At 39.3% G+C, this 26,256-nt stretch overlaps 2 protein-coding genes across 2 annotated transcripts in view; both read left to right on the top strand.

Moving 5' to 3' along the window:
- The first annotated feature begins 106 nt into the window (after positions 1 to 106).
- On the top strand, positions 107 to 24,915 carry LOC140494651 (RNA-binding E3 ubiquitin-protein ligase MEX3C-like). Its single transcript, XM_072594067.1, has 2 exons — positions 107 to 287; positions 23,007 to 24,915. Exons 1-2 carry the CDS (start codon positions 107 to 109, stop codon positions 24,266 to 24,268), a joined length of 1,443 nt encoding a protein of 480 aa, XP_072450168.1. The 3' UTR covers positions 24,269 to 24,915.
- Positions 154 to 26,256, top strand: part of LOC140494650 (unconventional myosin-Vb-like) — a 297,411-nt gene continuing 271,308 nt past the window's right edge. Inside the window, exon 1 of the mRNA XM_072594066.1 lies at positions 154 to 287. Within this exon, the coding sequence (XP_072450167.1) occupies positions 261 to 287 (27 nt within the window). The 5' untranslated portion in view covers positions 154 to 260. The remainder of the gene's footprint in view (positions 288 to 26,256) is intronic.

Here is a 26,256-nt window from a genome sequence, read left to right as displayed (position 1 = left end):
AGGAGGAGGGGGGGGAGGTGGTGAGGGTGGAGGAGTGGTGGCCGGGGAGGAGGAGGACGACGAGGAGGAGGAGGACGACGACGAGGAGTTGGAGGATGAGAGCGGCATGAATGGGTTGGCCGGGCTGCCGCACTCGGCCGCCTCGCTGTTCCACCCGCCGCTGGTACCGCCGCCTCCCCCGCTGTTCACCATGCCCGGGGATCCCGGGCGCAGGAAGAGCGTCAACATGACCGAGTGTGTCCCGGTGCCCAGCTCCGAACATGTGGCCGAGATCGTTGGAAGGCAAGGTAAAGAGACGCTCGACGAGGAAGCGACACAAAACAAAAACTCACATTTCTTTTTTTTTTGTCTTAAAAAAGTTTTGCCAACTCCCGAGGGTGCAAATATAGTTTCCAGCAGCAGTAAGCACGGCATTGTGCATTGCAAAGTAAATACTTTTAAACATGCACTTTTTTAAAAGCAGAAAATCGGATAAAACAAGCTACAGCGCGAAAGGAAAATCCTGAAAGGGAAGACAAAGCGTTCTCGAATGCGTTAAATTTAGTGAGTGTAGGTACAACTATGTGCATTGGGGATGGGTTCGCATTGTCTTTGTGTTTGCTACAAAAGATGCTTTCATGATAGCTCTTTCACGATTTTGGTTCGATTGACCGTTTTACACCAGGGACTAATGGGTTATGGGTTTGTTTTCACATCGTTGGAAGATAAAGATGCAGATTTAGATTGAATGTAGTTTCTTTGTGTAGGGTGGCGTGAAGGGAGCAGAAATCGCTTCTTTAGTGCAGGACTTTCATGGATGAAATACTTCAGCGCAGTCGAGGCATTGGACCGTTCAATAGCGAAATCCCAATCCGATATAAGTCAACAAATTCGACGTGTTTGTAGTCTGACAGGATATTACTAAAGCACTCTTGTTGGTGAAAATTGTTCATTTGGAAATGGGATGGATCCATTATTTTTCTTTCTCTCGATATGCATCCCTGAGCGCATACACAGGCTTGGTAGATAAAAATTCCGAATCCTGTGTGGCTATTGTGTAAGATTGGACTGAAAATTCCTATTAGACACAAATATTTTATTCTGGTACTGTTATAATCAGAAAGTGTAAGTTCTTGCATTGGAATTAAAGGTGATGATCATTCTTTTTTAGTAAAAAGAGGCAATTTTTTCCCAGGTTCATTGTTTTCTTTGTTCAGGAATCAAACCATGCTCTGATTTATATGCTGACATCATAGGCTGTAGGGCTGGGAGTCTGGGATTGATTTAAGTGTTTTACATTTTTGCCTTTGTTTCCAGAAATGCAAAAATTGTCATAATTTAATTAGATTAATTTGCAAAATTTATCAATTTAGCAACATTGACTTCAGGCACTTTAGGCTTTTTAACGATTAAATGCTCACTTCAATTAAACACTTTAGTCATAGGTTCTTATTGCGTCTTTGCAGAATCTTGAATGCTATCTTGAAAATATTTAAGTTTAAACACTGCAATTCTGCTAAGGGGTGACACTGACATTTTTGACTGGGTAGAATGACCCTGCAAAGACCACTAGCACAACATCCTAGTTAGAAACTAAACACTCTTGGAAATTTCAAGTCAGTATATCTGATTTGGAATGCTGAGTAAACAGTCACTTCCTTGTGAGTTTCAATTTTATCGACACTACCCATGTGCTTTCCTCTCTCAGATCCTTCATTTTGAACCTATTAAGCTTGTGTTGGAATCTGACAGCCATTGGATTCTTGATACAAGTAACCAGCCATTTTACATTATTGAGTTTAAACATTTGAGAGCTCTCTGGGCTGTTTGACTAGAGACTTATCACAGCTGAAAATGTGTTGCTGGAAAAGCGCAGCAGGTCAGGCAGCATCCAAGGAACAGGAGAATCGACGTTTCAGGCATAAGCCCTTCTTCAGGAATGAGGAAAGTGTGTCCAGCAGGCTAAGATAAAAGGTAGGGAGGAGGGACTTGGGGGAGGGGCGTTGGAAATGCTATAGGTGGAAGGAGGTCAAGGTGAGGGTGATGGGCCGGAGTGGGGTGGGGGCAGAGAGGTCAGGAAGAAGATTGCTGCAGGTTAGGAAGGAGGTGCTGAGTTCGAGGGATTTGACTGCGACAAGGTGGGGGGAGGGGAAATGAGGAAACTGGAGAAATCTGAGTTCATCCCTTGTGGTTGGAGGGTTCCTAGGCGGAAGATGAGGCGCTCTTCCTCCAACCGTCGTGTTGCTATGGTCTGGCGATGGAGGAGTCCAAGGACCTGCATGTCCTTGGTGGAGTGGGAGGGGGAGTTGAAGTGTTGAGCTTACGGGGTGGTTGGGTTGGTTGGTCCGGGTGTCTCAGAGGTGTTCTCTGAAATGTACCGCAAGTAGAGACTTATCACATCCAAGCTTGTGCTCTCACTGCTATGGTCATGAAGTGATAATCAAGGGAGGGGACCCGAGGTAATTATTGTATAGGCTCAGTTTTTGGGTAGACTTGACAAATAATGCATTGAAAGTTTTCACACTTAAGTGTTAACTGAAATTAAAATTTTTGTATGAATAGTGTATCAATATGTTGTGATATCCAGAAATTGAATTAAATTGTGTTTGAACCAATTATGCCACTTCGCTTTTATCAATAACTTGCTTAAAGTTATTTGTTTTTGTTCCAAGAGAACTACATTATTTTAAATTTTAGTCTACCATTGATTAAATATGGGGGTTGAGATGATGAATAACCTCTACTTAGATCATACAACCCTGACCAAGTGAGTCATGATTTTCTGATTTTGGCAATCTCTTGAGGGAACTAGCTGGGCCTTGTTCAGTATTTTCCCTCAGAAATGTACATTTGTTTAGTTAGTATTTCAATCTGTGCTAATGAAACACTTTTTTTTCAAAATTGAACTGTTCAAATGTATGTTATTCTGTTGTGACTTTACTTTGTTATAATATGAAGAGGGTTGAATCAGTTACATTTTTTTTCAACTTTCATGGTTGGCCACAATGATATCACAGTGCCAGACATACAAATGTAAATATCTAAAGTCAACTGTGTAATTACAACATTTATACCCATCCAGATGCCTTTTATGAATATGAAGGGTTTAGAGGATTATGGGCCAAATGCTAGCAAATGGGACTAGATCAGATTGGGATGTCTCGTCGCCATGGACGAGTTGGAACAGAGGGTCTGTTTCCATGCTTTGTGACTCTATAACTGTGATTAAGGATCCAGTTGCATGGGTTCTTTGAATGAAAGGGGAGTTTTATTATTTTTATAAACCAAATCATCCGCTGACATTTCTGCCACCTCCAAAAAGACCCCGCCACCAGGGACATATTTTCCCCCTCCACCCGATTCTGCCTTCTGCAAAGACTGATCCCTCTGTGACTACCTGGTCAGGTCCACGACCCGCCCTACAACCCACCCTCCCATCCTGGCACCTTCCCCTGCCACCACAGGAACTGCAAAACCTGCGCCCCACACCACCTCCTCCCTCATCTCCATCCAATGCCCTAAAGGAACCTTCCACATCCATCAAAGTTTTACCTGCACATCCACTAATATCGTTTATTGTATCCTTTGCTCCCGATGCGGTCTCCTCTACATTGGGGACACTGGACGCCTCCTAGCAGAGCACTCGAGGACTCGAGGGAACATCTCCGGGACACCCGCACCAATCAACCACACCGCCCCGTGGCCCAACATTTCAACTCCCCCTTCCACTCTGCCGAGGACACGGAGGTCCTGGGCCTCCTTCACCGCCGCTCCCTCACCAGCAGACGCCTGGAGGAAGAACGCCTCCTCTTCCGCCTTGGAACACTTCAAACCCAGGGCATCAATGTGGACTTCAACAATTTCCTCATTTCCTCTTCCCCCACATCACCCTAGTTCCAAATTTCCAGCTCAGCACTGTCCCCATGACTTGTCCTACCTGCCTATCTTCTTTTCCACCTATCCACTCCACCCTCCTCCCTGACCTATCACCTTCATCCCCACCCCACTCACCTATTGTACTCCATGCTACTTTCTCCCCACCCCCACCCTCCTCTAGCTTATCTCTCCATGCTTCAGGCTCTCTGCCTTTATTCCTGATGAAGGGCTTTTGCCTCAGATGCTGCCTGAACTGCTGTGCTCTTCCAGCACCACTAATCCAAAATCTGGTTTCCAGCATCTGCAGTCATTGTTTTTTACCTAATTTTATGGGGGGGTGGGGGAGAAGAAAGTTACATCAAAGATGCATAAACACAGGTGCAAAGCTAGAGGGATGGTATCTATCACAAAAGGAAGTTATATACATTTAAAGACCTTGCAGCGTCCTTGAGTCTGTTCGGTGTCCAACATTGTTTTCAGTTAGCAATCATGAATATTGTCAATCTCTTTGTTCTCAGTGCCTAGGTGTTTCTCTCCAATTTGCATTGTCACTGGGTGCCCTTTAAGAGGCAAAGTGTTTTCTCAAGTTCTGTGGTCACAAGTCTGCAATGCCTCTGTGCCAAAAACAGTTCCTTGAGCTACAAACTGGCTTGAAATAAAAATTGGTTTGTGTATTTACATAGGAGTTTGTTTCCAAGCTTGATTATTGTTGATGTATTTCACCTCAAATGTGAAACTTATCATACAGGTGTAAGACCATGTTGGGCAATGTGGACCTTTAACTGGGTGAGCTAGTTTAAGTGTGCTTTGATAGTGTTAATTTCAGTTCAAATGGTTTTGTTTATTCCACTTTGGCTGTGTGAAGCTTGGCTAAACTGTGTGGTCAGCTGATTGCTATGGCCATTTTGTCAGTGTTTTTCTTTCTTAACATGTTCCTCTCTGTTCCTGTGGTTTCCTATAATATCTCAATACTTTTAATTTTTAGGCCTTATTTTCATATTTTTGTGGTTATTACATGGCCTGTTTCCACCCTGTAGGAAATCTGTAAAAATCAATATATATTAAGCAACTGATCTTTCCATTCAATGTGCCATTGCTTCCCAATAAAGGAGGGGCAAAGTTGCATGGGGTTGTGTTGGCAATTTCAGAACAGTGATACCAGAAGATTAATATGAGTTTAGCTGCAGTTGATGTACAACTGAGAGAACCTTGAAAACTTAACTGAACAGGCTTGTTCTTTACTTGGCCCCTCCATGCAAACCAATCCCCGACCCCTGCCTTTAAATCAGGCATTACTCTTGGGATAACTAGCATGCACCCCTTCAGATGAACTGATTCTATTGATGGCAGACCAGGCTCGAGGTGCTCAACAACTGCCTACTGTACCTGTTTCTTATGGTACTGGCAATCTCACCTGTGACCACCTATACAGTTCAATACTGAGTTATTAACCATGTTTTCTTTGTTTTCGCACAAAGAATAAAATAGTTAACTCCCTTAAAACCCGGTTTTTAAAATTAGCAGCAGCTAGCTTATGATACTAGCTGTAACAAGTATTATCTCCTGCTCTGTTGAGTGAATGATTTTGATCACTGATTTGAACTTTACTCTGTTTGCTTTGTTTTATCTCTCACCCTAATGAATTTAATGTAATAATGGATGATGAATACTACTTTAGTAACCTTGGGATATAAATGAAATAAAATTATTGATTTAATCAGTTGAAGGAGTGGGAAAGAAGCCAAAAAGGTAAAAGGAAGGACACATGTCCATTGAGTCAACCATGTTTGCCATTGTAGTGTTGATGATAAGCAGTTCTAGAGTGCATGCTGTGGTCTTGGCCAAGGAGTAGCAATGAAAAAAGCAAGATTTGTTTTTAATTCTACTCAGTTTAAACTGATGTTGATACTGTTATTGATTTTCAACTTTGGAGAAAAAATTCTGTCTGTTACAAAGATCAGAGGATTTAACCACTATGTGAAAGAACAGCTTGAATACGATTGGTCACAACTTGCATAATATTTCTGCGAGAAATTAATCAGTGAAGTGAACAAGTTTTGAGAAATTAATTTTGACATTTTTGTTGAAACTGCCTAACTTTATCTCTAAACGTACTGAATTTGCAGCAAGATACAACATTTTCTCTGTCACAACTACTGCTGCGTTAATAGTTCCTTGAACTTTATTCATTCTGCCAAATCAAATTTAGTCTGGCTGAATTTTTAAAAAGCTATAGACGGCTTGATGGGGCCATCAGCTGGAATAACATTCATTTACTGTGGAAACCCTAGATTTAATGCAGTCATTGCAATTTGACTGTTCACCCGCTAACATTTAGGGAGTTTCAACCCAGGTCCTGGAAACAGCATAAATTAGCATGCTGCTTTGGTAGTCTCGCTCAAATAGGATGCAAAGATCACTGTAGTGAAGACAAACAACTCAACTAATGCAGTCAGTATTTCAGTTCTGAAATTGGATATTAATCACATTGAGGCTTCTAATACTTGTATTCTACATCCAGTATTTTGTTTGTGCGCTCAGTACATATTTCAATAGTCTTCCCTGTTTTAGTGAGCTGACATTTTATATTGGAATCCATAGCAGCAACACATTTTGTTGTCATCACAGTTTTCTGTTTGTAACAATTATAATTAAAGTACTTGCATATTTCACTATAGTTAATTTTAGTCAAATAGAATTATTGGAAGAGCTTCCTTTTTGGGAAGTTTAACCTGTTTGTGTGGAAGCGGAATTATGTGCTTAAACCTGATCTTGGATAATTACTTTGTAAATGTATGGGATGGGAATCTGTACATTTTTTCAAAAGCAAGCATTTAGTTTTCAAGTTATGACTTTAAAAATAAATCCTATATTCCTTAACTGGCTTTGTCATGCTGTACTATATATTTTTCCATCTGTTTTTTATTTTGCTGCTGAAAGGTTTATTCATGTCTTTGGTCAGCCCTGTACTCAGTTAGTTGAACATGAATTACTGAATTCCAAAATTTACATATTACATCCTGACCAAAATGCGCTTCTCCTGTTACACCGTAGCCCCTGTTCTTTAGCTGCTTCAGTTTCCTATTATATGTTTATCACCCTCACAATTTTTGCCTTTAATCACATTGTGGTCTCATCCCTTCCACTGACATCTTTCATTTTTATTTTGTTCTAAATTGTATTATTTCTTCCTCCTCTGTTCCCATTTCAGATCTACTCCACTATCATGTAGCTGAGCCTCTCCTAGTGCTCCATGTTTCTCCAAGCACTCTGATTTTCTATGCATCTATTTTTCAACATCTCTGCATTTTGGAAATCAGGGCATGACTTAAACATGTAATGATAAGGTCCTGGGGAGTGTTGCTGAACAAAAAGACCTTGGAGTGCAGGTTCATAGTTTCGTGAAAGTATTCACAGAAGGATAATGAAGGCATTTTACGTGCAAGCCTTTATTTGTCAGTACATTGGTTAGAGGAGTTAGGAGATCATGTTGTGGCTGTACAGGACATTAGTTAGGCCACTTTTGGAATACAGTGTTCAATTCTGGTCTCCCTGTTATGGAAAGGATGTTGTAAAACTTGAACGGGTTCAGAAAAGATCACAAGGATGTTGCCAGGGTTGGAGGGTTTGAGCTATAGGCAGAGGCTGAAAAGGCTGGAAGTGGAGCTTCGGAGGCTGAGGGGTGACCTTAGAGGTTTGTAAAATCATGAGGGGCACAAATAGGGAAAATAGACATGGTCTTTGCACCGGAGTGGACGTAGCCAAAACTAGAGAGTATAGGTTTAAGGTGAGAGGGAAAAGATTTAAAAGGGATCTAAGTGGCGACGTTTTCATGCAGAGGGTGTTACGTGTATGGAATGAGCTGCCAGAGGAAGTGGTGGAGGCTGGTACAATTACAACATTTAAAAGGCATCTGGATGGGTATATGAATAGGAAGGGTTTCAAGGGGTATGGGCTAAAGGCTGATAAATGGGTCTAGATTAATTTAGCATATCTGGTCAGCGTGGATAAGTTGGCAAAGGGTCTGTTTCCGTGCTGAACATCTGACTTTCATCTTGCTTTTGTTCAAAACCTAAACTACTTTTATCAGGTAATATTTTTTATTCTGTAACTAGTTTTTTTTTGCCTCCATAAAGACTTCTATTTTAGACACCAGTAAAGTGATGCATTGTATAACTCAGTATAGGTCAAAGTTCTTAATTGAATAATGCGCATACTTCAGTGAGAAAAGAGATTTCAATTGTAATTTCTAAAATGAAAACGAAGGTTGATGATGTTTCAATAAATGTGGAACATTGAATATCATAAATATACATCTCAAAAGTATTTTTTTTCATTCACACCAAAATTCTGGAAGGGTGAAAGGTCTCATAAACCTGTATGTCATGATAGCAAGTTTTTTCCAGTTTTTCTGTAGAAACTATAGAACATAGAAAAGTACAGCACTGAACAGGCCCTTAGGTTGAGCTGAGGTTTAATCCTAATGTAAAATATAGTAACTTAACCCATGCACCCCTCAACTCACTGCTATCCATGTGCATGTCCAGCAGTCGCTTAAATGTCCCCAATGACTCTGCTTCCACCACCACAGCCAGCAATGCATTCACAACTCTCTGCGTAAAGGACATATCTCTGATGTCTCCTTTATACCTTCCTCCTAATATCTTCAAACTATGACTCCTCGTACCAGTCAGTCCTGCCCTGGGAATTAATTTGAGCTAATTTCATACTGATAGTGGCATGGAATACAGCACCAAATTATCTATCGACTTTATTATGTTGACGTAAAGATGGTTGATCAAATGGGCTCTTCTGTTACTGTGTCAGAAGGAATTAGGTATGTTGTCATGGATGAATTTGAGGTTTTTTGGCAAGAGTGAAATGAACATTTCATGCAGCATCCATCCAGTTGGATGTTCTTGAAACCTGATGTGGAATATTTAAACTTGATGTCTTCAGTTCAACAATTATATTCTTAAATTTGTATGCCCAAATACACAAATTTTAAAACAAAAAAATGCAATATATTTGAAATATAGTTAAGTCAAAGCAATAAGTAAAATAAATGTCTTGATAAGTTGTAATAAAACTTGCATGCCAATTAGTGCACCTTAATCATTAATCAATTCAATAAATTCAGAAATATTGCTGCAGGTTAAATGTACCTTGAATTCTGCATGAACATTTTTCTTGCTAATTAAAGTTGGTTATTTTGGGATTTAATTTTAAGACATTCTTGAAGTCTGATCACAGTATCTCATAGTTGAGATGAAGCATGATATGATTTTCATTTTTGGAGCTTCTTTGAGTTGGTAAATGGATGTTCAGGCAAGGTTTCTTAAGAACCTATGTAACTGGGAATGCATTAGCATAAATAGAGGATTGGCTAACTAAAGTGGGACAAGGGGGTGCTTTTTCAGAATGGTAACCTTGTAACTAGTGCACAGGGATCAGTGTTGGGCCGCAGTTGTTTACAATATATATTAATAATTTGGATAAGGAAGTGAATGTATTATAGCCAAGCTTGCAAATGACGTGCATGGGTAGAAGGCAAGGGGTGAGGATTACGCACACAATACGAAGAGGACATGCAACCACCTGATGAAGGAGCGGCGCTCCGAAAGCTAGTGCTTCCAATTAAACCTGTTGTACTATAACCTGGTGTTGTGATTTTTAACATTGTACACCCCAGTCCAACACCGGCATCTCCAAATTCATGAATACAAAGAGGCATATAGTCATTTTAAGCAAATGAGCAAAAAACTTGGCAGATGGAATATAAATGTGCAAAAATGAGTTATGCACATTGGTAGGAAGAACGTGAGCTGAATGTCATTTAAATGGCGCTAGACTGCAGAAAACTACAGTGCAGTGGGATTTAGAAGTTCTCGTCCGCCATCTCAAAAGTTCAATCTTCAGTCTTTTTCTCAAGTTTGGAGAATTAAGGACTATGGGGCATCTGTTTAAGGTTAGTGGGGAAAGAATAAAAGGGAACCTGAGGGCCACCTTTTTTTTGAGTGGTATGCATATAGAATGAGCTGCCAGTGGAAATGGTTGAGGTAGGTGCACTAACAATATTTAAAAGGCATTTGGTCACATGGATGGGAAAGATTTAGAAGGATGTGGGCCAAGTGCAGGGAAATGGGGTTAGCATTAGTGGACATTATGATTGACATGGACCAGTTTGGGGCAAAGGGCCTATCTTCGTGCTGTATGATTCTGACTCGATATTAAGATTGTATAAGGCTGTAGTCAGAGCACAGTTGGATAGTGTGAATATTTTGGTCACCTTGTCGAAGGAAAAATGTTAAAAATCACAACACCAGGTTATAGTCCAACAGGTTTAATTGGAAGCACACTAGCTTTCGGAGCTACGCTCCTTCATCAGGTGGTAGTGGAGGGCTCAATCCTAACGCACAGAATTGAGCCCTCCACTACCACCTGATGAAGGAGCGTCGCTCCGAAAGCTAGTGTGCTTCCAATTAAACCTGTTGGACTATAACCTGATGTTGTGATTTTTAACTTTGTATGCCCTAGTCCAACACCGGCATCTCCAAATCATAAAGAAAAATATATTGACATTGCTGGCAGTTCAGAGAAGGTTCACTAAGCTGATCCTGGAAATGGCAAGACTGTTTGAGTTCTTGAGTTGGTTTTGCATGTACTCATTTGAGTTTAGAAGAATGAGAGGTGACGATATTGAAACATAGAGGATTCTTGGGGAATCTTGACAGTGTAGATGCAGTAAAGGGATCTAAGACCAGAGGGGTATCCCTTTTAAGGCAGATAAGGAATTTTTTGTCTTGAGGGCAGTGAAACTGGAATTTTTTACTGCAGCGGGCTGTCTTGGCTGAGTTGTTAAGTATATTCAAAGCTGTGATAAAGTTCTAATCAGTAAGACAATCAAGGTTTATGGGGAAAAGGCAATATGTGGAGTTAAGGACTATCATATTAACCATGAACTTACTGAGTCGCGGAGCAGACTCAATGAGTTGAATTCCTTCCTTCTGTCCTTCCATCTTATCCTGTGTTACCATGGAAAGCTACAAAAAACTAGTGGAGATCTTAAAAAAAAAACTTGAGGCACTCAGCTGGCAGCTGAAATATAGTTCAGAGTATTTATTAAACTTGCAAGCTTATCTGACATTCTGTTACCTGTATTTATATGAAGAGGAAAACTATTAGTACATGGAAATCCTAAGTATAGAAAGTGCAAAATTGATGATACAAGTGGAGTAGTTTGAATATTTTACTTCTTTGAAATGATCCATCCTGTTGAATTATGAAGTAGTAGATTAAAATTTTAGAAGTAAAAATAGTGACATTGTGCAGAATCCAAGAGGTTCAAATTAACCTGTTAGTTAGTTTTGTGGTTAGGAAATGTAGGCTTTCATATTCAATTTTAGATACTTCCTATTATGGAACACTGAACTTCATTTGCTAGGTGATGTTTTCAGTAACGGTACATTTATCGTATTGTAATAAGACTTGGTGTATCTGCAAATACTGACTATTCAAGCAGTATTGCAAAACAGAAAACATATTAAGTATTGTGAAGAAAATCCAAATCTTTGTTTTGTCTGAATTCTGTAGTAATTGTAAGAATCATAGGAATTTAACCTCCATAAAGGTCTGCACAGTCACAGAACCTTTGTAATGTGAAGGATGAAATGAGGGGGATCAAGTCTGTAATTGTTGCGAAAGTATTGAATGCAGACTAGATTGCCCTGCAATGATTTATGTGTAATGTAGAATGTAAAATGTCTGGAAATAACATGATTGCATAGTGTCTGTTGTGTTAATGTCGTTGTCCTTTTAAGCACTTTGCCAGTAAAATTTGTTTCCGTTTAATCTATTCATTTAGCAGAAACTGTGTGCACTATTATTCTGGTATTCTTCTAATCTTCTGTACTTTGCAGTTGACTGAAGTATGTGAAGGTCACTTGTTGTTTTTGCACCTGAAAGTAGCTAAACCTCACCAGGAGCTGAAATTGCTCAAAAATGTAAAAGTATTTTTACTGAATTATATATTAATTTTAAAAGAATGACCACATTGAGAGAGAGGTTGCCCAGGCTGCAACTCCCTTGCAGCTCCCCTTTGAAAGCAGAGGTGAGATTGATGGGATGAATTTTGTTGCCACAAAATGTTATTTCTAAAAGAGAGAATATACTTTCTTACTACTAATGAACACATATTTAAAGCGTGCATTGAACAGCTATCATTTTCTTTCTAGTCGTGTAGTGAATGGTCCTAAATGTGTTTTGCATGTGGGGAAGGGAAACTACATGCAAAGGTTGCTGTTGTACACCACCTCAGGAATCCTCAGTGCGTCCTGTTCTAAGTTCCCTACAGCCTTCCAAGCCCCACTGAATCATCAGCTCTGACTTCAGGGATGAAGAATGAGTGGTGAGTGCAAACATGAAAACTAGTCTATGCACAAGACCACACCACAATCACTTTGAATCAATGAGCAAAATCGTTTTTGAAAATAGGGAGAGGATTGGGTTGTGGAAGGGAAGGTTGAAGGCTAGTGAAAGAAAGGAATGCAGTTGGAAACTGCCCGGGACACTACGCAGCAAGAACAAGAAAGCACTGTGGAGTGTTAGACAACTACTGGCAAAGTAGGAAAGGGCATGGCTGCAGAATTAATCCATTGTTTGTATTGCTGAAGGGTGATCACGAGCATAAGCTAGGGGTAAGGTTGACCTGAAGGGGAGTGAGACATGGTGGTTCAGAATATGAGATTTAGGTTACCAAGAGTTCACGGAGTGGGGACAACATGAGGCCTGTTAGATTTTCACATTAGGATAAGATGTTGACTGTAATTTATGGAGTGTTGAGGGTGAATATCTAGAATGTCTCGAAGATACTGCAACAAGAATCACGGTGCATTAAGTAAGATGTTTTGAATCAGCAGGGGCAGATGGATTATGTTACTGTGATGAAGTATAAGGATTGGTTACAATAAAATTGGAACTTGGGGTTTAAGCGAACTACCAGTGATTTGGTCTGGCAGCTGAAGTTGGTGGATTCAAAGTTAGAAGCAGATATGGGCTGGTGTAAGCCAAGGAGAATTAATTTGGTTTGGAAGGCAATAATAACATCTGTGCTTATATAGTATTTAGATATACATAGAGTTGGGAGTTGTCGTCATGCATGTGTAAATTGGCCCCTTGATATATCTTGGAGTATCATGTAATTAAGAAGACCAGTCCAAAGTTGAATTCTTGTGATAGATTAGAACATGGCTTAAATGTTGCTGACAGTTTAATCTTTGCATGGCAAAGGTTATAGCAGAATTAGGAAAAAAGTTGTGTTGAGAAGAACTGCAGAGGAGACCAGCTGAAATGGTTATTGGCTCAGGTGTTGGCAGAAAATTGGACAAGTACAAAGATTACTTTCATATAACATGTTAACCATGTGATTTTGGCATGGCACAAGTCCATTGTAGTGTCTCAAACAAGGAATGGTGATAATACTGTAAGACCAAGATGTGTAGGCTAGAACTTGGAAAATAAGGAATGAAAAGATGAGGTAATGGATGCAGAGAGCATCATTCCTACATCAACCCTATCTGGTCCTGTTTAAAATTTGAGATTTCTGAGATTTGCCCTCATTTCTTCTGAACTCGTGAATATAATTCTAACCAATTCAACTACTCATACATCAGTCTTGCCATTGCAGGAATCAGTCTGGTAAACTTTGCTGCACTCCCTCTGACAACACCCTTCCTCTGATGAGGAGACTAAAACTGCACACTGTTCGAGGTTTGGTCTCACCAAGGTCCTGTATGTTTGCACCAAGATATCCCTTCTCCTATACTCTCGGCCTCCTGCTATGAAGGCCAACGTACCAATTGCCGCCTTGACCACCTGCGTGCTGACCTTTGGTGTACAGAGACACTTGGGATTTGTTGTACATTCCCCCTCTCAATTTATAATTGTTCATATAATTTATCTTTCTGTTTTGCCACCATAGTGGATAACTGCTTATTTATCAATGTTTTACTGCATTTAGTATGCATTTGCCCACTCTCAGCTTGTCCAAATCACACTGCAGATGAGAATCAAAACGTGGTGCTGGAAAAGCGCAGCCAGTCAGGCAGCATCCGAGGAGCAGGAGAGTCGACATTTCGTGCATAAGCTCTTCATCATTCCTGAATCTCTGGATCCTCTTCATAGTTCACCCTTCCACCCAGCTTAGTGTCACCTGCAAATTTGGTGATATTACGCTTCATTCCTTAATTCTGATCATTATACATTGTGAATAGGTGAGGTCCTAGCACTGATTCCTGCTAGTACCCCATTGGTCATTGCCTGCCATTTAGAAAAAGACTTTCTACAAACCAGTTTTCTATCAATCTTAATATACTGCACCCAATCCCATGTGCTTTAATTTTACACACTAATCTTTTATGTGTGGCTTTGTTGAAAGTTTTGAGTCCAAATAAACCACATCCACTGGCTCCCCTCATCAACTGAGTCACATTCTTGAAGAATTCTAATAGATTGGTTAAACATTATCTCCCTTTTGTGAATCCATGCTGACTCTGTCCAATCCATTGTTTTCCAAGTGCTGTACTATTAAATCTTTTATAATGGGCACCAGTCCATTTTCCTGATATCAACATCAGGCTAACTGGTTTATAATTTCCAGTGTTCTCTTTGCCTCCCATGTTTAATTACATTAGCTACCCTCTTAATCTGTAAGAACTATTCCAGAGTATGTAGAATCTTGAAAGATGACCACCATAGTATCCACTATTTCTAGGATCACCAAGTAATTTGGGATGTAAGTTAGCAGAGTCTCTAGTTTATCAGCCTTCAATTCCATCACTTCCACCAACACTGTTTCCTACTAATGTTGATTTGCTTCAGGTTTCTCCCTCTCACTAAACCATGTTTCCCAACATTTCTGTCTGTTATTTGTGTTCTCTCATTGTGAAGTCAAAGTATGTATTCAATTAGTCAGCCATCTGTGTTCCCCATTATAAATTTTCTTGTTTCCTTATTGTAAGGAACACTCTAGGGATTCCTCCTGTATTGTGTTGTTACTTATTTGATCCAGAATTACAGATGTTCCTTTATTGCAAGCAAGTCTAATTTCCTCCGTCAAAATGCGCTGGAAAAGCGCAGTGGGTCAGGCAGCAACTGAGGAGCATAAGAATCGGCGTTTCATGCTTAAGCTCTTAATCAGGAATGATGTAGAGCTTAAGCGCGAAACACCAACTCTCCTCCTCGGGTGCTGCCTGACTTGCTGTGCTTTTCCAGCACCATACGTATTGACTCTGATCTGCAGTCCTCACTTTCTCCATCCCTAATTTCCTGTTTAATGTCACTTCCAACATCACCTGTACAGTTTGGGGTCTATATGTGACCCCCACTCATGTTTATTTGCACCTCTACCCATACTAATTTCATATTATTGGAACTAATATCCTTCCTCACTATTGTATACTTTCCTTTTTAACCAACAATGTAAGTCTCCCTCCCTTTCCTTTTTGTCAGTTCTTCTTAAGATCTGAATACATTTGGGTATTCCATTCCCATCCCTGGTCACCCTACAGCCATGTCGCTGTAATCCCAAATAATTCATGCCTATTTTCATCTATTTATGAATAATTCATTTTTACTGTAAATGTGTTAAGATACAAAGTGTTAACGTTTGTCTTTATCACAATATTTGTCCTTTGTTTTTGCACTGTGGCCCTGTTTGATCCTGGACCTTTGATTTCTCTCTCATTTTTCTAATTCCCCTTTCTGTCTGTCCGTTTTTGTTTTTAATTCCTGGCATTGGTTTCCATTTCCCTCATATTTTAGTTCGAAGCCTCCCCACCACTCTAGGAACTACTCCCCTGATGATACCAGTCCTAATCCTCCCCTGATGTAACCTGCCCAGTTTGTAGCGGTCACACCTCCCCTAGAACCAGTGCCCCAGGAATCTGAAACCCTTCCCTTTGCATCATCTCCTCAGCCACGTCTTTGTCTGATATATCCTGCTATTTCTGCTCTGACTAGCATGTCCTGAGATCACCACCTTTCGGGGTCCTGCTTTTTAACTTGCAACCTTAGTCTCTCTATTCTGCCTTTAGGACCTCATTCCTTTTATTTTGGAGTAGATTTTACCCTGAGAGACAGTCAGGGCCTCAGTTTGACATCTAATCATTCGGCACCCTACATGGTATATTGTAGTATGTACCTGGATTCTGTTGCTCAAGTTTCTGGAGTGGGGATTCAGTGGGAACCCATAACCACCTAACTCAGTCAGATGTTCTGCCATTGAATTTGTTGCTGACTGAAGATGAGGTTTTGTGGTTGGCAGTTTAGATGGGTGATAGTTAGGGGTGCAATTGGTCAGCCTTGCAAAGAATGACCATGTTGAGAATGAAGACAGTGTACTGAAACTATAGAGAGAGGGATTGATTGGGTGGAGAGAAAGCTGGTTAGTTTACAAGGTGTAGCAACAACACTCAGTGGTCCAGATCTTGGGAAAAGAATAAGTTCACAAATTTCTGATCTAAAAATGTGGAGTTATTTCGGGTCTTTGGGGGGGGGGGGGGGGGAGCTACTGTAGTAAATCAACTTAGTTGGGAGTGGCAGTGAGGTTTTATATTACAATTTTGCAGTTATACTCCATAAAGTCATGTTAATTTGTTGACAAGTACATTTGAGATCATTGGTATAGAGTGCAGCGATAACTTGTGTTTGGGTTGATGGCCATATTTATAGGCATAGGAAGATGGAAAAGGTGAAACCAGCAAAAAGTAGCTGGAGAAAATTTGCAGAAGAACAGATAAAACTTCAAAACCAACAGTTCATGTGTTTTAAGCAACATAAGTTATACCAAATTCCTAATACATTTACAGTAGGACATTCTTAGTACATTCTTGTGGCAAAATTCTGTTTGGTATAGTTTAAAGCAGAAATTTATGCATTAAGACAGATCTATGTTCTGTTGACATTTTATATTGTAAATCACCTCTGTTTTATGTTAATGTATATCCATAGGTGGAATGTTCTCTTTTTGGGACCTTCTTTGAGCCTTTGTATGTATTTCTGTTACAATAGTGATATTTATGGGATAGCATATTTTGAAGTTAACTTGAAATTGAAAAGATAATTGATTCTAGAATTTAAGACTGTCCTGCTCCATCTGATTCATTGTGCAAGTGCTACACAGTATGTAGTACTTTAGTATGTACTTAAAGATGTAATGTTAAGCTTGGGTTAGTGACCGTGTTAATGTCCTACATTTTATGTATATTTTCCATGGTATGATTGTTTATAGAATAATAAAAATTGACTTGGTAATGAAAAATAACTGCAGATGTGAGAAATCTGAAACTAAGTGTTGGAGAAAAGCAGCAGATCTGATAGCATCTGGAGAGAGAAAATAAAGTTAACACTTCTGGTCTTGAAACATTAACTCTGTAGAGAAAACAGATATTGCCAGGTGTCCTGCGTTTCTCTAGGACTCTGTTTTGTTTGACTCAATAATGCTTTGATACTGATGGGAATAGTGTTGAAGTAAGTCACCCTGCAGCTGTGTAGGCCCTCTGTTTCTGGTAATCATGCTATCCTGAACAGCATTGCGATTTGAAATCCCATCATTTCACCTTTTAAGCTATAAGTGACAGTCTTTTGCCTGATCCCAAAGTTGGGGGTTTGGACCACTCCAGTTGCTTGTGGCTAGGTCCAGAGCATAAAACTGCACCATGGTATTGCACTCTTGAGCATATGATTACTAAATCTCTTGCTGCTGAAGTTAGGGAGGTCCTCTGAATGCTTTGAGATGAAGCAAATGAATCCTCAGTTTATAATATAACTTTGGAGTGATGGGCAAATGCTAAATGTGCAGTTTTGTTTTCGATATCCTTTATTCCAGAATTCACATTGCCCAAATGACCGGTCTCAGATATTTGCAATGTTATATAAATTTTAGTCTTGCCGAATTCCGAACCTTTTAATAAGCCACTGGTCAAATTTGCAATGTGCAGTCAGCTAAACCAGAATCATAACGGCATTAGATTAGATTCCCTACCGTGTGAAAACAGTCCCTTCGGCCCAAAAGGTCCACACCGACCCTCCTAAAAGTAACCCATTTCCCTCTGGCTAATGCATCTAACACTATGGGCAATTCACCTAACCTGCACATCTTTGGACTGTGGGAGGAAACCAACGCAGACACAGGGAGAATGTGCAAATTCCACACAGACAGTCACCCTAGGCTGGAATTGAACCTGGGACCCTGGTGCTGTGAGGCAGCAGTGCTAACTACTGAGCCACCGTGCTGCCCCAAATAGGGGCTTTCATTGCTTTAAATAGAACTCTGTACTGCTTTAGTTCAGTGCACTTTATGTAAGGCAAGAAGGACTCAGCATCCTCATCTCTCTCAATTGATCTCAACTGAGTCGGCAATGGACAGAAAAATGGTTAAAATTTGTCTTCAAGACTAGAGACCAGAAAAATCCAACTGGATTGCTGCTCATGAAGTTGTTGCTTCTTGCTAGAAATGCAATTTTGAGAAAATGTGCAGAAGCATTTACATGATCTACCTTTAGCTTACACTAGCCTACAGTTTGTGATGGAATAGCTCAGTCAGTGGTTAGGCTTGCATCTGAATACACACCCATTTAAATGAAGTAAAAGAGAGCGACCTGTAGTTATGTCATCATACCTTGCACTAGCCTGCACCTTTAGGAGGCATGAGTATGCCCCAAGAACACTGCAGATCCACTGAGTGAAACAAAAAGTTCCAGTTATACAAGTATTAGATTAGTGATGCTGAAAATATAAGTAATGAAATCAAAACCTGAAATTTGACATATGTCTGACTCATTATTGACAAATCATATGTTTGAGTTTCTTCAGAGACTCTACTAAGTAAGAAACTGGAGATGTAGTGTTGCCTCTTAGATAAAGGGAATTTGAAGCAATTGGTGTGAAGTTGTGTGGTGAACAGGTCCAGAGGACTAAGACTGAAAGAGAACTTTGCACTGTAGATAACTGACCGACCTAGGGTGACAATACTGGAAACAATGCTTCATCCATCACATTCAAGAATACAGAATCCAAAACATTTTTAAAAGTAAGTATTTAAGGTTTTGAAAAAAGATTTTTTTATTCAGGGAATAAACAGGCTATTAACAAAGTTGGGAAGGTTTTGATACTTTTATTTACATACAATGCTGTCAGAATTCAATTTTGCTCATATGCCATTTGCGTTGTTACACCGATAGCCACTGAGAGATGGTCTCATTCTATTTGGCTAACATTGTTCCTATCTTCATTTCATAGACTCCTACAGAGTTGCATGTGCACTATACTAACATGGGGATTCAAATTGTGATACTGGGCAAATAAAAAACAGAACATTGACTGGAATATACAGAGAACCTGGGTTCATAATGTTATGCGTGCATCACTTTTTGTATTTTCCAGATTTTAATGTCACAATCGGGTGGGCAGGAAAAGATGCAATGAGTGCAGAAGTTCCACAGACCACAATGAACTGTGATACGTTTGAAGTTCACCCTATCAGATGGAGCATAAGCCATCGATGGGCTCTTGTTTTGCCCTGCATCCCTGTTATTAGCAATTTTAATTTGGTGTGAGGTATTTGTTAAGGAGGAACAATATGATTTAGGATGATGCATTAAGAAATTGGATGTGAATTGTCAGGGATGTGGTATTGAACTAAGAATAAGTGCAGTTATTCCCTTCCGTGATATGTGAAACTGAGATAGTTTGAGCTGTTTAGGTAGGATGCAAGTTGTTAGAATTATACTAATCTAACTGGGAATGAATTTCTTCACCTTGATTTTCTTTGTAGTAAAATATATTTTAAATCTATGCAGCAAGCCCCTGTTAAATTTCACTTGGTTAATGTTTTGCTTTCTCATTGTTAAATCAAAAAGACTGGTTTGACTTTAATGTTTAGTTTTCAGTTTAACGTTATTTACCAGACTTCCTGTTCTGTGGCCTGCTGCATTTAACACTTTTCCATGGCCTTCCACCTGTTCTCCTGGCTTCCATTCCTGCCATCATTTTCTGGTCTGGAAAAATCTGATGTCCATTTCTGTCCCGGCTTCTAGTCTGAATTTGCAATGAAGTTCTGGGCTCCACCTAGTGGAGGAATGTATTGGTGCAGGTAGTTTTATCAGCACCAACCAGCTTCTCACATTGTGAGGTATTAGATCACAGAATCCCTACAGTGCTGAAACAGGCTATTTGGCCCACCAAATCCATATCAACCCTCCGGTCAATTAAAATTTAATCTAGTTAGTATAATTTTAATGCACTTGTAGTTTATTTGCATTGAAGAGTTACGCCGTAGTTCTAGATTTAAATATTTTAGAGATTTTGTTTTTAAATGTAGTATTTGGGAACATACACCATTTCAACTTAATGTTAACAAAGATCATAAAGTACCTAACTGTCTAGCATTTCAAAAGTTGCTTCAAGCAGTACACAGTACTGCAAAATATATAACCCTATTTCCACTCATTTGTTGTTTCTTTGAGGAATAATTGTCTGCAAGAACCTAACTGTGCCTTTAATGTTGATTTCTGTAGGAAACCATGCTTCACTTAAAGTGGAGATTCTCAGGAATGCTTCCATGAGGAGTGAGGAATTGCAGTAAAAACCTAAATTCATCTAAAGTATTAAGTCTAGTTCCAGGGTAAAAAAGATTTAAACAGATTGTTGCACCTAGAGCAATAAAGATTTTAAAGTTTGATGTTCAAAATTATGATCAAAACAGTAATGAGGGGAAACCATGAATGGTCTTTGTGTTATACAATTCAATAATGCTTCTGAGATCTTGTAGACAGTGACCTGGGAGCAATTTTTAAAAATAATTCAAGAGCTACTTGAATGTTTATGGTAAGCAACTTGAGTTTAAATAGCCAATCTGCATTTCAGCAGGGTCTCAAAACTTGTTACGTACAATGTACAACTTTGCAAATAGTTTTGTACGCATTCAAGTTCTGCAAAAAAAATTATATTGGTTGTTGTGCAGGAACCAGCACAGAGCTGAGAACTTCCTCTACAACTATTTTACGGCAAGTGGCCCAAGAATCCAAAGTGACAGGAGGAAGTACGTTTTTATGTAGCAAATAGTTATAACCTGAAATGTGCTGCCTGAGATTGAGTTGGAGGTAGAGGCAATTGGATTATTACTTGGAGAGAGAATTTTGAGGCTTGCAGAAATGGGCAGGAGAATAGAATTAGATAAATTCTGGCAAAGAGACAGGGCAAATGTGATGGGCCAAATGGCCTCCCTTTGTAACCATTGTGATTTTATGAATAATTTATTGGATCTTTATCTGAACTAGAATGTGAGCTGTATTGTACTGCAGTCCACACAGAACTTGAGTCTACACCTTTCTGCTTCAAAACATTATGCAACCAATATGGATAAACCAATTCTGGAATTAAATTGGCAGGTAGGGGGTAGTTGATGTGACATCTTAAATTAAAAATCAAGTAAAACTATGCAGTTAGAGCCCTTTAATTTTGATGGGAGCCACAGCAGAAAAATGTTCCATTCTCGGCTCTGGCCCTTGCCTTCAGCATAATGCTATCCTTGAATGTGATGTGTAAAAGCATTCTAAACTAATTATGTTTGCAAAGAAGATTTTGTGTTGCTGAGAGGATGTTTATTACACCTGGGCCAAAGAATGTTAAAAATGAAAAGCAAAGCAATGTTGTGGGACTGCAATAACGCCATGGTAAAAGTTAGAACCCCCCCCCCCACCAATATCAGAGTACCTGAGCAAAGCAACTTGAGACCTGCTTGTATTACTAAATGTTGCTAGTTGACCTTTAAATGCAACACAGTGCAAACAGTGTCCTTAGTGGTAGAGTATTTGCGAGGACATATTTGATGTTTGTCAAATCTCATATTCGTTGTGTGATGTTTTGGTATATCGTAGTATATGGCTGGAGGATTGTGTTCAGAAATCTAATCAAACGTTGATATTGTCAATCTCTTTCTGTACTAAATACAAAGTACATCATGGTTGCTAAAGATGCTACTATATATATTCAGCATTACTCTAAAAGATATAGAAACAGAAAGTAGTTGCAGGTGTAGGCCATTTGGCCCTTAAAGTCTGCTCTGCCATTCAGTGTGACCATGGCTGATCATCAAACGCCATTCCCTGTTCCTGCTTTCTCCACAATCTTTAATCCCTTTGAAATTTAACAACTATATCTAGCTCCTACAATGCATAATGTGATTGAAATTAGCTTTTCCTATATCTTTGTAATAAATCCTAATACCAGTGTTAAGAGAATTTTCTCTTGAGGCCAGTAACTACACAAGTATTCCTCAGCTCAATACTATGCTGGCTAATCACGGAGTAAAACAGTGTGCACATTGTTTCAATGCCTGTACCCCAATTTCACAAGTGCATCTTTTACTATACCTATTACTATGCAGCTAGTGTTATCTCCATCTGAAAGAAATTTTGCCAATTTGAGGTTAATGAATTATATATGTATCTATACTGAATCCTATATTTAGCATTCAGATGTCAGTTATTTGTACGTTAGTTCACAGTATCTTGTTTTGTCATGACATGGAACTTTCTTTTGCAGATTATTTAAGTTCCCTTTTTTAACCAGTTTTAGCCTAAACATACATAGTTTTGATTTATCAAAACCAAAAGCCAGCAGCTCTACTTTGCCCATATGGTTTTAATAATGTTGGCTTGCCAAGAATAGGATATATCTTTGCAATTTTTAATATTTGCATTTGGTATAACCTATAGAGCACAATCATTGTACTTGCAAGCTTTGCTCTTAAATTCTTAAGAATGCTGTGGCAACTTAATCCCAAGAGCTTTTCTAATATGAGCACTACCTTCATGCTGATTACAGCATAAATTAGAAGTTAACCATGTCAAAAATGCATTGGTGTTTATATAATGGAATTGCAGCTTTATATGTACGTGTGTACATATTTCTAACTATTTCTTCAGTTTCCTGGTTGTCACAAAGGAAAACAAAAGCCTTGAATCTCATATCTGTATTTCATTTCTCTACCTTTTGTCAACCTGCCTAAAGGAAGCAAAATATGCTTGGGTGTTTATAATGATCAAGATCTGATATTTGCTAAAATTTATGACTTTTTTTTCTCTTCAAAGGTTGCAAAATTAAGGCGCTTCGTGCTAAGACAAACACGTACATAAAAACTCCTGTTCGAGGTGAAGAGCCTGTATTTATTGTCACTGGGAGAAAGGAGGATGTAGCCATGGCTAAAAGAGAGATTCTTTCAGCAGCAGAACATTTCTCGATGATCCGAGCATCTCGCAACAAAACAAATGGACTGGCAGGAGCTGTAGCAGGACCTCCAAACCTGCCAGGACAGACAACAATCCAGGTGCGTGTGCCTTATCGTGTGGTGGGGCTTGTGGTAGGACCTAAAGGTGCTACCATAAAACGAATTCAGCAAACAACTCATACATACATAGTCACTCCAAGTCGTGACAAAGAACCAGTTTTTGAGGTCACAGGCATGCCAGAAAATGTGGATCGGGCCAGAGAGGAAATAGAGGCTCATATTTCAATGAGAACTGGAGTACTTATCGACTTAACCGCAGACAATGACTTTCACTCCAATGGAACTGATGTAAGCTTAGACGGCATCGGCACTACTGGAAGCCTCTGGTCCAAAGCCCCCAACCCAGCCCGCAGATCTGCTGCTACCTTTCGAAATGACAGCCTAAGTTCTTTGGGAAGTACTTCCACTGATTCCTATTACAGCAATAGATTAGCAGATACCAGTCCAACAAGTCCATTCAGTACAGGCAGTGGTGGTTTCACGTTTGGGGAGTCACTTACCTCTGTCAACTCGGATGAACGTGATGTGGGCTTGGAGTATCCAGCCATTGATTGCTTAAGTGGGCCTCACAGCATGATCTGGTCTCCATTTGAGCATGGCAATCCTATTCAAGCCTTTAATGGTAGCTCAACTGTCCAGAGACGCACTAACAGCATTAGTGGCTCTTCTACTCTTCGTGTATCACCCACCATTTCTGATAGTAGTACACTCGATCATCCACTGGCTAGGCGTGTGCAAAGTGATCCTTTAGCTAATTTAGCATGGCTGCCTAACCAGACAACCCTGTCTGCCTTTTCAAACAGTCCAGGCTATTCATCATCTTCACTCCCAGGGAGTACCTCAGCAACATCTGGCTCTCCCACAGACTCGAGTGGTTCTGAAAGCAGGCAGAAAAACAACCGCGACTGTGTAGTTTGCCGTGAGAGCGAAGTGATTGCAGCACTTGTTCCTTGTGGTCACAATTACTTCTGTATGGAGTGTGCCAACCGCATATGTGAGAAAGCCGAGCCCAAGTGCCCTGTCTGCCAAAAACCAGCATCACAGGCCATTCGTATATTTTCTTAGCGGCATCATGTCCTAGCAAGTACTGCAGGCAACACAAAGAACAGAATAACCGCTGTACAATATACCCTAGACAAACCTTATTTTATTTCGACTGGAAGACTATATTTCCTAGAGGAGATGTTTACAAATTAGCTTTAATTTTAACCCAGTCATCATTGGCAATTTTGGAATAAGTTAGATATTGTTGAGCAGTTGTAACCACATGTGCTGATTGTGTACTGCTTGTCAAAGTTACTATGACAGTATTCAGTTAGATTTAAATAAAGGAAAGGTCCGCCGCACTTTGCAGATATGAGTTTTTAAAATTTCTACCTAGCATTTTATTTTTTAATGCATAGAATATATCTTGTACACATAGCTGAGAAAAGCCAAGTGGTTGTATGTTTTATAACACCAGAGTTTAATTGTGACAGCACCAGTACAAATTACTAAATATTCAAGTTTTATCATTTGTTTACCTCTTACTATGTATATGTAGGGAATTTATAGGATTGAAAATGTACTTTATTTGAATAAATTTTAAAAACTAAATATATTTTATTTTAAGATAATGGACCTTTAACCTTACATGGCTAAAGTACTGATATATATTTGCTGAACTGACTTGACGGTATGAAATTGTATTAAGAGTTTTATTTTTTGACTTAAACCTTCTTAATAAAAGCTTTTTACAGTAAATTGTGTGAAAAGAAAACCATTTTGTTCTGTGACCGTTTGATAGAAGAGGGATATGAAGAAAATTTCTTGAGATCTGATTTGGCACTGTGTAATGACAACACACATGATTTTAAATAAGTAGGGAATGTGAAAGGTTTCTTGGAGAAGATGTGTTTAGAAGAAAACTGAAATGGGCTAGCCTTAGCCAAGCAGCTACCAACATGTTTATAAATAAAACCTTGCATCAACTACATGGTATAATTAGACTGTTGGGGGAGGGCTATCACAATTGATGCTGCTATATTTACTATATAATGACGTGAATGAACAAACATTAACATTTAAAATCTCAAAGTGCAACCATCATCTCTCATTACCTCTTTTGATTACCCATCAAATTGTGCGGAGAAAGATAATTGAAAGTGCTCCTATCCTTCAGTGATCTATAACAATTGAAAATAAATTAAACTTTACTTGACACTTGTAGTGTCAAATGGTCAACGTTTTGCTTCAATAAAATATTCTGTAATGCAAAATTTGCCTTGTTTCCAAATAGTTTGATATCTTGATTTTCTTATTCTTTGGTTAATTTCTAATGCAGGTTTGAGTTAGATGTTCAGTATCTCAGATGTCAAAGTAAGTGCACGCAGTAATGTATAGCTTTTAGTAACTGAGATTGATGAGGGCTTTTAACCAAAAATGCATCAACGTCCATTTACCTGCTGAGATAAGCCATGATGTAAAAAGACCCAGTTGTGGAGTTTTAGGTTATATATAACGGTGAAGTAAATCAAATCTACTTTGTTCTTCCACTCAAACATTTGTGTTCTGCACACTTGGATACAACAATTTTATAGTTTGCTCTTCAGTAGTACCTGTTCATTTTTGTATTGTCACAGTGTTATCTCATTTACACATTGGCTCTTATAGTGCACAGATAAGAATGTTGTCTCATGTTTGTTAATACTTGTCTTGATACTGTTTTAAGAAAGAAGTCCAAGAGCTAGGAGCATGAGTAGATCGTTCAGCACCTTGAATCTGCTCTGCCATTTAATATGGTCATAACCAATCTCAACTTCTCTTTCCCCACTGCTGTCAATAGTCCTTCAGCCGGTACTAATTAAAAATCTGTCTCCTCAAGTTTATTTAATGCCCTATCCACCCCACAGTTTGTGAATTCCACAGATTCGCACCCCTTTCAGAGAAGTAATTTCTCCTCATCTGTTTTAAATCTGCTACTCCTTATCCTAAAGTTATGCCGTCTTGCTCTAGATTGCCCTACAAGAGGAGTAATCCTTTTATGTGTACGTTATCATCTTGTATGTGCCAAA

This window comes from Chiloscyllium punctatum, chromosome 24, assembly GCF_047496795.1.
Source record: "Chiloscyllium punctatum isolate Juve2018m chromosome 24, sChiPun1.3, whole genome shotgun sequence".
Classification (NCBI taxonomy): Eukaryota; Metazoa; Chordata; class Chondrichthyes; order Orectolobiformes; family Hemiscylliidae; genus Chiloscyllium; species Chiloscyllium punctatum.
This window is presented reverse-complemented; position numbering and strand designations above follow the sequence as displayed.